Source organism: Zalophus californianus, chromosome 3 (genome assembly GCF_009762305.2).
Source record: "Zalophus californianus isolate mZalCal1 chromosome 3, mZalCal1.pri.v2, whole genome shotgun sequence".
In the NCBI taxonomy this organism is placed as follows: Eukaryota; Metazoa; Chordata; class Mammalia; order Carnivora; family Otariidae; genus Zalophus; species Zalophus californianus.
In genome coordinates, this window is record NC_045597.1 from 93,697,996 (window position 1) to 93,711,142 (window position 13,147).

Here is a 13,147-nt window from a genome sequence, read left to right on the forward strand (position 1 = left end):
TTTAAAAATATGAATGATAGAAGTTGGGACCTAAAAAGAGAAGCACAGCTTAAAGGGAGGGGTAAATATCCTCCTTTTACACACCACGGAGTAGGGAGTAATGAAACTGCCTGTGGAATAAGAAGTACTAAAAACAGTGATGTAACTACATAACAGCAGAGTGTCCTCATGAACACTTAATACATGTAGAAATATAAAATATATCAAGAGATGTATTCTGACATACCTTGAAACTAATGGAAAAATGGATGGAAGAGTTTAAAATTTACTTCTGAGGGGTGGGACTAAAGATGGGTAAGGAGTATGATGGGAGAATATTGCTTTTCATTTACAATCTTTTCAGAATCATTTTATTTTCAAACTCAATTTTATGTACTAACTTGACAGAGACTTTTTTACTCATTAAAAAAACAAAACAGTAAGTATCTGTAACATTAACTCTGCTTACCAAAAAAATAAGCCAATTTTGGTCTCGCCTTCAAAAACAAGGACTCCTGTTGGAGTCAGTCCCAAGCTATAGTCATTCCCATCTCTAGCCTAATTTAAGGAGAACAAAATGTGTTAGATTTGCATAAGACAGACTTCACATGTTCACAAACAGTTTATTTTCACACTGAATTATATTAACTATATACAGGCCAATATTAATATGCAAAATGTTTTCAACAATCAGAACACCCAAAGTAACATTCTCAGGGAAATTCATGCATACATTTACTTTACTGTAACACCACAGTCTTAAAGTATGTCATCATTGAAAATACACTGTGGTATACTTCCACTACAAAGAAAGTTCTTTGCAGATCTGTCCGTATTCTATTTACCATTTAAATTACAAATTTTTAAAAAGACTGCCCTTCTGGACAATTTAGCTTTTTAAACCAGAAGTAACTTAAATCACCATACAAGCTATATTATATCTTATCAAAATCCTCTCAACTATAAATTTTCTACTTTGCTTCCTAAATTATTTTAATTTTTAAACAGTCTACTCAGGGGCGCCTGGGTGGCTCAGTCGTTAAGTGTCTGCCTTCAGCTCAGGTCATGATCTCAAGGTCCTGGGATTGAGCCCCACGTCAGGCTCCCTGCTCGGTGGGAAGCCTGCTTCTCCCTCTCCCACGCCCCCTGCTTGTGTTCCCTTTCTCACTGTGTCTCTGTCAAATAAATAAAATCTTTAAAGAAAAAAAATACTCAGCTTAAGTGATACAAGATGATATGAATACGAGGTAAAAGAATAAAAAGTGGTTTAAAAATCTAAAAAATATAATAATAACACCTTAAAAGCACAGATACACCTTTTTGGAGATTTTGGCTGTTTCTCTTCTTTCTTACAATGAAACTTTATGTGAGATTCTCATATTTAATCTCAACCTTTATAACACATCCAAAGTACCCAGTGCTATACTATGCCATCTCCATGCATTCCCTCATACTGAAAAATGCCATAGTTACCTTGAATCTTGAAGGAATAAACTTTTTAAAAAGCATCACAACACAGTATTTACCTTGACCACATGCATATCAACCCCATACATTTCTAACCATTTGGCTTTATTCAGGTAATTGGTTTCAGCTTGTGCTGGTGTTTGACCTCTGAAATTTAAAAATTAATAATGTTTAAAATAATAATATAAATTTTTTATTTATAACAGAAATAGAAGAAAACAAATATAAAATCATGTGGCCATGTTAAAGAAAAGTGTGATCAAATGTCAAGTACCTGTATTCCTTCCATTTCTCAAAAATAGCCAGCTCCATCTCTTCAGTCTGAATCGGCACGAACCTGAACTCAGATACAAGTTCAGGACTATGCTCAGCAAGATCATAGTCACCAAGTTCAGCTATAAACATAAGTTCCACAAAGTTAAATTTTGTTAATAAGTTTATTTACTGCTGAATCTTTCTTCAAAACTCATTAATAAAAATTGCTAAGATTGGATTCTTTTCTTAAACTACCAGTAAGTCATAACACCCAGATCTTTCCCAAAAATAAATCTAGCTCAGACTAACAACCTGCCAACGTCTATACACACAATCACATATTTGTGGTTGGTGGTATATTTTCAAATAAATGTGTTTCTGTTCATTTATTTCATACCTTATAATGCTTAGCTTTTGAAAACTTTCTAGACTTCCTTACAGAAATACCTTTTGACCTTATAATAAATAGACAAAAATATTTAGCAACCTTTAAAAAAACAATTAGCAGGCATCCATTAAGAATCTAATATGCAGAAGGGCACCTGGGTGGCTCAGTTGGTTAAGCATCAGACTCTTGATTTCAGCTCAGGTCATGATCTCAGGGTCGTGAGACTGAGCCCCATGTCAGGCTCTGCACTGGGTATAAGCCTGCTTAAGATTCTCTCTCTCTCTCTCCCCCTTCCCACCCCCAGCTTGTGCACATGCTCTCTCTTAAAAAAAAAAAAAATCTAATGTGCAGAGAACATGACATCATACACCACTCACAGATACAGTCTCGGAGTGCCTGGGGGGCTCAATTGGTTAAACATCCAACTCTTGATTTCAGCTCAGATCATGATCTCAGGGTCATGGGATCCAGCCCTGGGTCGGGCTCCATGCTCAGCACGGAGTCTGCTTGCTCCTCTCCCTCTGCTCTTCCCCCTATTTGCACTCTTCTTCCCTCTCTCAAATAAATAAATAAATAAAATCTTAAAAAAAAAAAAGATACAGTCTCTGTCCTCCTGGAATTGTAAATTGTTAGTCCTAAAGAAATAACTGAAAGAGGGGCATCTGGGTGGCTCAGTCGGTTAAGTGTCTGCCTTCAGTTCAGGTCATGACCCCAGAGTCCTGGGATCTAGTCCTGCATTAGGCTCCCTGCTCAGCAGGGAGTCTGCTTCTCCCTCTCCGTCTGCCCCTCCCCCCTGCTCATGCTCTCTCTCACTCTCTCACAAATAAAATCTTTTTTAAAAAATTAAAAATTAAAAAAAAAACTGCAAGAAAAATTAGTAAAAAATATTTGGGGAAGGGAGGCAGTAGGAAAAAATGTGGACAATGCACAAACATTTATGTACCCACCGATGGTTATCTCTGAACTGTGGGTTTGGGGAAGCAGGATACGTGATTCTAATTTTCTATACTTTAGACATTTTTCCTTTAAAAGAATTATTCTACTCATATAATAAAAATTAAAATATTTCCACTTTAATAAAAAAAATCCGGCTGTGTAGAAAGAAATAAATAGATCTTGAGATAGTAATAAAAATGGTAACTCATTTATTGAAAACTGACTCTACACATTAGACCTATTACAGATACATTGTCATCTATTTTCTCAACAACCTTGCAAAATATTTATTATCATGCCCACTTTATTACTGAAGAAACTGCTCTTTTGTCTGGACCATAATGTTTTTTAAGAAGCACCAAACCAAATCTACTACCTAATGTTGTTCAGGGTATATACTAAAATGGCAAGGAAAAAGTGAAAGTATGAGAAAAAGTTAATAAAAATTATTCTGATAAAACATAAAATCATAAATGAGAAACAACTAATTTTATGAGGATGGGAGTAGTACTTCAGCAAATTTATTTTTAAGGATCTTAAGACAGGATTTGGCAAACTATTAGACACGGGACAAAGAGATGCACAAGATATGACGAAGTGTGAAGGAATCATGTAGATAATGGTGCTGTGGATGAAAGAGAAAGTAGGAAAGAGCTTTTACTTAGGAAAAAAATGTGATAAGTAGAGTTAAGAGATAACAAAATAGAGCCACAATGCATGAATCAATAAGTAGTAAGCACTACTTTGAATAGTGTTTTGTTAAATACACAAAAATGTAGAAAATCACATTTTCAAGAAGCACATACCTTGGCTATCATGACACTTACACAATAAGACCCAGAAAGAACATGTGAGGCCGTAAGTGGCAGAACACACACATTGACAAAGACAGCTTTTCAGTAGATTAAAGTTTTAGAATTATCAACCTCATATCAGAATAAAACGTAAAAAATGTGCTTTCAAGAAAAAAATGCATGCAGTTATACACTTCTGATTATTACAATGCTAAAGGCATATAGCATTTCCAAGCTAGCATCTGACTTTTTGCAGATGAAAAAACAAATTTTAATTTGTAGACAGACTAGGATAGTAGATGGAGGCAGGTTGATAATTTACACCACTGACAAATTTTTGAAGTACAGAAATTTCTTCTGGTCACTAATCCCTCTATCAACAGGAAAGTATGCTTTCTTAAAACAGTGAAAACATGAAATAAGCAAAAATATTAGGTTTACCATAAAAACATAAAAATTTAGTCTTATTATCCATACATATTCAAATAAATACTACTGATCCTAGAGAGATTAGGGATAAATATGTAATCACCAAAAAAGTATAAATGCCTTCATAATCATTAATTTTATTTGTATTCTAGTATATACAAATACTCCAATATTTATTTCTGTTTTGTGAATGAGGACTAAAATTATAGTTTTCTTAAAATGTTAATTTTTCAGGAAAAAAATTACCTAGCTTAATAGTATTTGGTCAGTATAACAAGGTACAAAACAGTGAGTTTTTCATTAATCTCATTTACTGGAAAATACTTTTTTTATTGTTAAAATAACCATCAGGAACTTTAAAACATGCTCTAAGCCTTTTTTTCATGGATTCATTTTTAAGAATAAAACTAAAGAAAGCAAAACATGTGACTATTGCAAAAATTTACTCCTATATCCCTGCATTCTTTTCAAGGAAAAAAAGTAGAAGAAGGTCCCATTATACTTATTGAATTAAAGTCAACAGCAATTTTGTTTGAAAACAAGATACAGATGGAAAGGGAGCAAATAAAATGAAAGGGAAGAAAAAGAAAGCAATGTTCTAAAACAAGTCAAAGTAATAGATAGGGTTGGATATTGATACAAGTTTACACAACAAAAGCGGTGTTACTTGGCACATCACTTTGAATCTTTCGAAATTCTTAACTAAAAATATACAAAAAAGAGGGGTGCCTCGGTGGCTCAGTCGTTAAGTGTCTGCCTTCTGCTCAGGTAATGATCCCAGGATCCTAGGATCAAGCCCCGCATCGGGCTCCCTGCTCGGCCAGAAGCCTGCTTCTCAGAACCCTCCCCACTCCCCCTGCTTGTGTTCCCTCTCTTGCTGTGTCTCTCTCTGTCAAATAAATAAATAAAATCTTTAAAAAAAAAAAAATATTCTTTTTTTTTTTAAAAGATTTTATTTATTTATTTATGAAAGACAGACAGAGGGGGGGCGGGCAGAGGGAGAAGCAGGCTCCCAAGGAGCAGGGAGCCCGACGTGGGACTCGATCCCAGGACTCTGGGATCATGACCTGAGCCGAAGGCAAACGCTTAACCATCCGAGCCACCCAGGCGCCCAATAATGCTTTATTCTTAACAGTCAACATAAGAACTGCTTACCTTGCAGATTATAAGCTGCCAACTGAACTGCTGTATCAAAGGGACACTCTAATCTGAGACCAAAACACAAATTTGTTAGACAAGTCAACTTCACAAGTTTCATTTTAAGATAAGTGGAAATAATACATACTTTATGAAAAAGAAAATAAATTCATAGTCAACATAATTAACTATGAATTTATTTTGCAAAATCATTTTCAACTACTTAAAATGTGGTTTACCTTAAATAACTAATACTCACTTTCCACTGAGAATATCTTGTTTTAACTGAAGAACAAATAAATACCTAGGAAAAATAAAAAGCACACATTTAACTAAACGAACAATTTACTTTGAAAATAATCCTACCCTTCTAATTTGAGAAGAAACATTATTAATTACAGAATTTTACCTGCAATAGAATCTATAATGGAAAAAAATATATAAAAAAAAAAAACAACAAAAAACAAAAAAAAAACGGGGGCAATAAGCCTCAGGATGGTAGCATGTCCACAACAGCAAGGAAAAGAAGGCCACAGAGTACAAGTACAACCACCTTAAGATTAAAGGTTTTAAGCAAATTATTGAGAATAAGCTCTGTGATCTAATTTAACATTACTCTCACAACACAAGTCACCTCATATGTGAAAGGGTACAGGCATGTATGTTACAATGGAGATTAGCTATAATCTCACTGGCAGAATATTCAAGAGGAAACCCTTCTAAAGGGACTCAGCAACTCAGTTTTTACTTAATAAACAGTATGTGTAAGTGAATCATGGATTTACCACATAGAGTCAATGAAAAAAGTTTTTTCTGTTTTTTCTGTTCTGTTCTGACTCTATGTGGTAAATCCATGATTCAAATATTATAAAAATAATTGTATATAACCTACTTAAAGTTTGTTTAAAACTATTCAAACCAAATCAGAATCTAATATTTTTCATCAGTCAATGGCATTTCAATAGGTAAAGTAAGGAGCCAACTTGAATAAACTCCCAGTGGCCGAAGACAGATCATTTGAACATCAATAAACATCAATAAATATAATATGGCAATACAGTCAAACATACCAGTCCTGTTTAAAATCCATGAGTTGATAATGATACTTAAAAAAAAGAACTCAACTAGTTACCTTTAGAGGATGCTAGGGAACCAACTCTTTTTTTGGAAAATTGATAAATGAAAAAAAAAATCCTACACTTAAAAACACTTTTTATTTATTTATTATGTCCCAAAATGAAATTCTATTGTCTGAGGTCTTAACCAAAGGCAAGAGAGATCCATTTCATTAGTGGTCTACAAGCAGGAAAGAATTATAAAGGCAATCTTCCAACACCTTTAGCTAGCTGACCAAAACTTCACCCTGTACAACTCTAGAGTGGTCTTACCGTGTTAGCTCTTCACGAAGATTATTTGGTTCTGAGGAATAAAATTTAACTCGAAGATGCAGACAATAGGGTGAGCCAACTGTCATTAAAAAACAAAAACAAACAAAAAAAATACTTTAACTTTTTATATAACTATTCTAAGAGTAAGAATTTTCAGTCAGTAAATTTGTTAAGAAGTCTACTGAAGTGGAGACAGAAGATAACAGGTTATTGTGGCAATATTTCACACACCAAAATATTGTATGGCTTAATTAAAGCCTGCCAGGCTTTCACTACACCTAACACAAAAAAATCAATCAGAGTTTTTAAATGTACCAACCATCATATAGTACTATCACAACCAGCTGTCCTCCCAAGAATAGATAGTTCTAGATTAATTCTAACAGTTCTGGGCCAAATGCATCAAATATAAGTTCTGACTATGCAATCTAACAGCCCTAAAAAAAACCTGGCAAGCTGTATTTCTTGTGAATATTGAGTAATGCCTAGATTATTAACTGCTCATGGCAAATCCCCCCCACACTCTCCAATTCATTTCACCTACTCCACTAATGTCTAAATTCTCAGTGGTCCCATTATTTTGTAAAGACAAAAGTTGAGACGCTCTGAAACCTCTTACGACAAAGGACAAACTGGATTACAAACCGGACATTGGTATCTTCCCCTGACTATTGCTAGGAATAATAGCATTTTATGTGAATTGTTTCATTTCGTTACTCTTAATTTTTTAAGTTACATCTTTAAAGTCTCAAAATATTTTACAGAGCAGGGCAGATGCCAAACAGGAAAATTCCAACATAAGTAAATTACTAAAAGTTAAGCATCTCATGAGAACTCAATCTCCTTTGCAAGCTGCAAGTCTTTCTCCAGGAAATAAACTGTAAAGCACTTGAGGTTCTAGATTACTATTAACCCTATATTAACTTAGGGGGTGGGTCAGTGTATCAAATTGAAATTATCTTTAGAAAGTAGAGATGCTAAGAAGTTCATCTGAAATATGATTAGAAGCTCCCCAGAGCTTCTAATACATAATTACATATAATTAAATTCACTTTTTGTTCACAATTCTTTCAACACTTACTTTTTACTTGCTTTTTGATGCTCTTGGTACCATCTAGCCAGTGCTGAAAACAAAAACAAAAATCAGATGTGAAGCAGATGACAGAACTCAACATTTTCATTAATAAAAGTTAATTTTCATCATGCTTCAGTGATAACCACAAGGAAGTATCTCACAAGAGAAAAACAAAAGTGAGAATGAAAATGGGGGGAGGATTATCTGTCCCAACATCTACAGCAAACTTATGACACACAAGCAAAAAACGACCTAAAACCAGATACAGGACTTCTTTTTTTTTAAGATTTAAGAGAGAGTGAGCAAGCAAAAGTGGAGGGGCAGGGGGAAGGAACAGATAGAGGGACAAGCAGACTCCACATTGAGCACAGAGCCCTATGTGGTGCTCAATCCCAGGACCCTGACTGAGATCATGACCTGAGGTGAAATCAAGAGTGGGCCACTCAACCAACTGAGACACCCAGGTGCCCCTCAGATAAAGGATTTCTTAAAACAGTTCCTCTGCTCCCTCATAGTAACAAGGACGGTATTTTAAATTCTGCCCTTAGTTTTCCTATTTCCCCCAAAAATTAACTCTCATACTCCATTGCCTGATTCATTCTTGTGATAAAAATGTAAGATTTACTAAGAGATCATAACCAAAAATGAGAGGAAGTAACAATGTCACTTAAATTTTACAAAACAGATACTACTCAGTAGTAGTACTCTTTGAAAGAGCCTACACTATAAAATTAGATCTCATAACTAAGGCCCCACCTACTAAATGAAGCAATCTCTGCTCCCTTGCTTTACAAATAAAAAATGTTAACACTGTGACTATAGCAGACTTCTGGTTTCAAAACTAATAGCCTTTTGATTTCTGTAACCTCCCCACTATGAAATGTCCATAACACAAACAGACTTTAAGAGGCAATTCCAGAGGTTTCCACAGATAAACCATTCTCAGCTCACTTCTCACTATTAATCCCTTTACAACACCAAGTCCTAACAGTGGCAGGATGCACTCATCCAACTAAGATATACATGATTGTGTTCTCTCCAGCATGCTTACAATTCCAAGCACCCTAAAAACGAAAGGAGTGCTCTTGTGCTAACTAGTTCACAGAGCTAAAGAATCCAGTTTCAGAAATCCAGATAGGCAAAGAGTGGGTAAACAAGGCTGCATTGTTAATAGCCTTGTAACCGTTTGCTTTTCTTGCCAATTATTTGCCTAGCCTCTTCTCTCCATTCTCCAAGATCCAAAAGTGAAATTCACAGAACTACCAGTGTGCAAGCAAAGTACCTCTTCATGTTGAAATAAGATGCTCAGTAAATATTTCAAAAGGCAATTAAATACTATGCGATATTTTCTCTGGATCCTAAGTGTGTGTAGGGTACTTAGTCAGCCATTTCTCATCTTTTTTTTTTTTTTAAGATTTTATTTTTAAGTAATCTCTACATCCAATGTTGTGCTCAAACTCACAACCCCGAGATCAAGAGCTGCATGCTTGGGGCGCCTGGGTGGTTCAGTCAGACAAGCGTCTGCCTTCGGCTCAGGTCACGATCTCAAGGTCCTAGGACTGAGCCCCAAGTCGGGCTCCCTGCTCAACAGGGAGTCTGCTTCTCCCTCTCCCTCTGCCTCCTCCCCCCTGCTCAGGCTCTGTCTCTCTCTCAAATAATAAATAAAATTAAAAAAAAAAAAGAGAGAGAGAGAGAGAATTGCATGCTCTACCAACTGAGCCAGAAAGGAGCCCCAGCCATCTCTCATCTTTTAATAAATTCAGTTGGACATCCACTTTTAAGCCTGTTCAGTAAACTGTTCAGTTTTACACATCCCTCCAAAAGAATCCTAGGCTAGCTGGCAGAAACACAATTCAATCTATTAGCAGAAAAGAGGTCAACCTAGTACAGCAAAAAGTCCATCCATCATGGCCAATGCTAGCAACTAAATATCCAAAAATCCCAAACTTAATTATGTTAATAGCTACTATAGCCTGATGTCAATCACATATTGGATAAAAGATAGAATTAGTTTTTATACCCCAGATAGTCTTCTACCCACAACATGAATCCCAGAAGTTGCTCTATCTTCAGGTTTTATTTACTCTACTGCAATGAATTAACAGGTGTCTGCTGGTGGCCTGGGAAATCTTACATGCCTACGGTTAGGGAGACCCCTACACCATAATGAGCACAAATGAGCACAACTCTATCAGGAGGCAATTTAACGATGCCTTAAAAATAACTGTCTTTGACTCAGCAATTCTACACCTAGAAATAATTATGGATGTGTGCAGATTTACTTACAAGGAATTATGTGAGAAAAAGTTAAGACAATATATATATTCAACAAGAGTGAACTGGTTAAATAAAGTATTTCAGTATGCCAGAACACCATGCAGCAATTAAAAACAAGGAAAGCAAGTGTTTAAGGATCTGGAAAACTATTTATAATATGTTGTTAAATTTTAAAAGGCAGGTTATAAAATATAATTGTTTTGTCAAAATGTACAAGTTTATACATAAAAACATGCTTTTTTCTTTTGGACTGAGATAATCTATAACAAAACAGTAACAGATGTTATCTCTAGGGGGTGGATACTGCTGGTGATAATTTTTCTTCTTTGTGCTTTCCTCTATTTTCAACTTATTCTACAATGAGCACATATTATTTAAAATACAGACCCCTTACTTTAATATTTTATATAAATATTTATATGGTTTAATTTGGGGGGTAGTATGAAAAAGTATATGGTCAGCAGTACCTCTACTCCCTGCAATAGGCCACCCCTCCATATACCCAATTTCTATCACCACATCCACCCTCCAACAAGATGTTACTGGTTTCTGACTCCTCCAAGAGTTTCTTCAAACAGGGAAGGAAGAAAAAAAACTGTGTATATATATATATATATGTTGGTAGAACCTAGAGAACATTAACAATGGACTGAACATCAACAGGCTATAAATTTTGACAGAATAAGCTTTGAGGAATATAAAGAAGGAAACATTAATGTAAGACCACGTGCTATTTCAAGAACAATCTATAGTCTTTTCACACAGTTATAACTTAAATTTCTTCCTGTTTAAGAACATGTAAGACCTAGTCTCAAGAATACACCTTTAATTTGTACCCTACTACTCTAAGAAGCACATTAAACATAAAATCATCCCAGGAATCAGGGTTTTCTTCCAAGCAGGCATTTTAGTCTCTTCACCTGCATATAATAACAGCTTCTAATATCTGCACTCCCTTAAGATGACCCAAACTCAGATAATGCATCAAGCACATTTTAAAGTGAAATTTAGGAGCTGGGGAGTTCTGGGTGACGTTCTTCTGGGGAAGGTCTGAGTTCATGTTTGCATATTCTCAAGTCTGTTTTCTTTCATCTCCTCCACATTCCAAGCCCAGGGACTGGAAAATTCAGAACTCAGAGACAGGCACTGATAGGATTTTCCTTCAGTAAGGGTCTTTAGGAGTTGAATTTAAATTACAGTAGAAGATAAAGGTGAGAGCATGCAGATATAGATTCCTGCATGCTTAGTGTAAAACTAATACTAATTCTTTCCCCATCATACCTTAAAAAGGGTTTTTTTTAAATATTTTATTTATTCATTTGGCAGAGAGAGAAACAGAGAGGGAACACAAGCAGGGGGGAGTGGGAGGGAGAAGCAGGCTTCCCACTGAGCAGGGAACCTTATGTGGGGCTCGATCCCAGGACCCCGGGATCATGACCTGAGCTGAAGGCAGATGCTTAACAACTGAGCCACCCAGGCGCCCCAATTTCCTAATTTTAAAGTTTGGTTGATAAACTTAGACATCAAAGGATGTGGGAAGCCATCCTATTGAGCTGGGCATGAAAGAACAATTATTACCTGTGTGTGTCTTAAATTATAAATAGTATGTAATCACAATCACAACAGACATAACTAAATCAAACAAAGAATCACCTAGGGAGCTTCCAAAACACTAACATGCACACACACCCTCATCCCAGTCCCTAAGCCAAACAGTCTGTAAACAGCTCTTCAAATAAATGATTCCTGACTTCTAACCACCTAGACCAGCTCTACTAAAGAAATACCCCACTACTTTTGCTCAAAGAGCAAAGAGTTTAAACAGAGAAATGGTAACCGCCTTTCAAAACAATTGCATCTGCAAAAAATATTTCTCCTTTGAAGAGTAGGGGTTTATGCTCTGAATTAAAAGATCATTTCAAAATTTTAAACAATTAACAAAATGTTAAAAAAATCTATGCTATAAAAATGGAGAACCAATATAGTGCATTGTTGTAATCTAACTGAAACATTTCAATATTAGTCCTAAATTCATTATAAATTCTTCCTGGGTGATTACTTTCTTGGTATTAACAGTCTGTGTTGGGCGCCTGGGTGGCTCAGTTGGTTAAGCAACTGCCTTCGGCTCAGGTCATGATCCTGGAGTCCCGGGATCGAGTCCCACATCGGGCTCCCTGCTCAGCAGGGAGTCTGCTTCTCCCTCTGACTCTCCTCCCTCTCATGCTGTCTCTCATTCTCTCTCTCTCTCAAATAAATAAATAAAATCTTTAAAAAAAAAAAAAAACAGTCTGTGTTATAAGACATTTCAAATGAAGAGTTAGATAAGCCATTAAAATATATTTCCCACTGTGCCTTTCTCTGTATTATTAGTATGCCCTCTTAAAATTCTTAAAGTCAAATTCATAATGGAAATGTAGGTGAGGCAGGTTTATATTCACTCTCCAGAGATAGAGCATGTAATCTATTTTGGAAATACACTTTTTACAGCTCCTCCTTATTCAACAAATATATGTGTGCCCGTGTGTGTTACAGTATGCACATGTTTAACACACACTTTATTTTCTTTTTTTTTAATAAAGATTTTATTTATTCATTAGAGAAACAGAGCACACAAGCAGGGAGAGAGGCAGAGGGAGAGGGAGAAGCAGGCTCCCCACTGAGCTGGGAGCCCGACACAGGGCTTGATCCTAGGACCTGTAGATCATGCCTGAGTCGAAGGCAGATGCTTAACATCTGAGCCACCCAGGTGCTCCACTTTATTTATTTCTATATATTTTTCACTCCCCCACTACTTTATTGAATTTATTGTTTGTGTTAGGTTCTTAGTTAATGCACAATCCGATCATCTGCCAACAGTGTTAATTTTACCTCCTCCTTTCCAACCTTTATAATAAAGCTTCTGTAACTGCATCTGCTGGCACTTCTATTATGAAATTAAACAGCACTGGTAATAAGAGACAAATTATCATCTTGTCTTAATAGAAATGCTTCTATCATTCCTCTATTAATCTAGGGTTGTTGC

The 13,147-nt window shown here is 35.8% G+C and overlaps 1 protein-coding gene across 10 annotated transcripts in view; it reads right to left on the reverse strand.

Moving 5' to 3' along the window:
• Positions 1-13,147, reverse strand: part of EPB41L5 (erythrocyte membrane protein band 4.1 like 5) — a 145,912-nt gene that overhangs the window by 96,319 nt on the left and 36,446 nt on the right. For all 10 annotated transcript variants that reach the window (XR_003519120.2, XR_003519121.2, XM_027589459.2 and 7 more), the window contains 7 exons: positions 7,855-7,897; positions 6,774-6,852; positions 5,645-5,689; positions 5,404-5,456; positions 1,721-1,841; positions 1,506-1,593; positions 449-537 (listed from right to left, as the gene is read on the reverse strand). Coding sequence is in view for 8 of the 10 variants with exons in the window: in XM_027589459.2 (XP_027445260.1) it covers positions 449-537; positions 1,506-1,593; positions 1,721-1,841; positions 5,404-5,456; positions 5,645-5,689; positions 6,774-6,852; positions 7,855-7,897 (518 nt within the window). In the remaining 2 variants the exon portion in view is untranslated. The remainder of the gene's footprint in view (positions 1-448; positions 538-1,505; positions 1,594-1,720; positions 1,842-5,403; positions 5,457-5,644; positions 5,690-6,773; positions 6,853-7,854; positions 7,898-13,147) is intronic.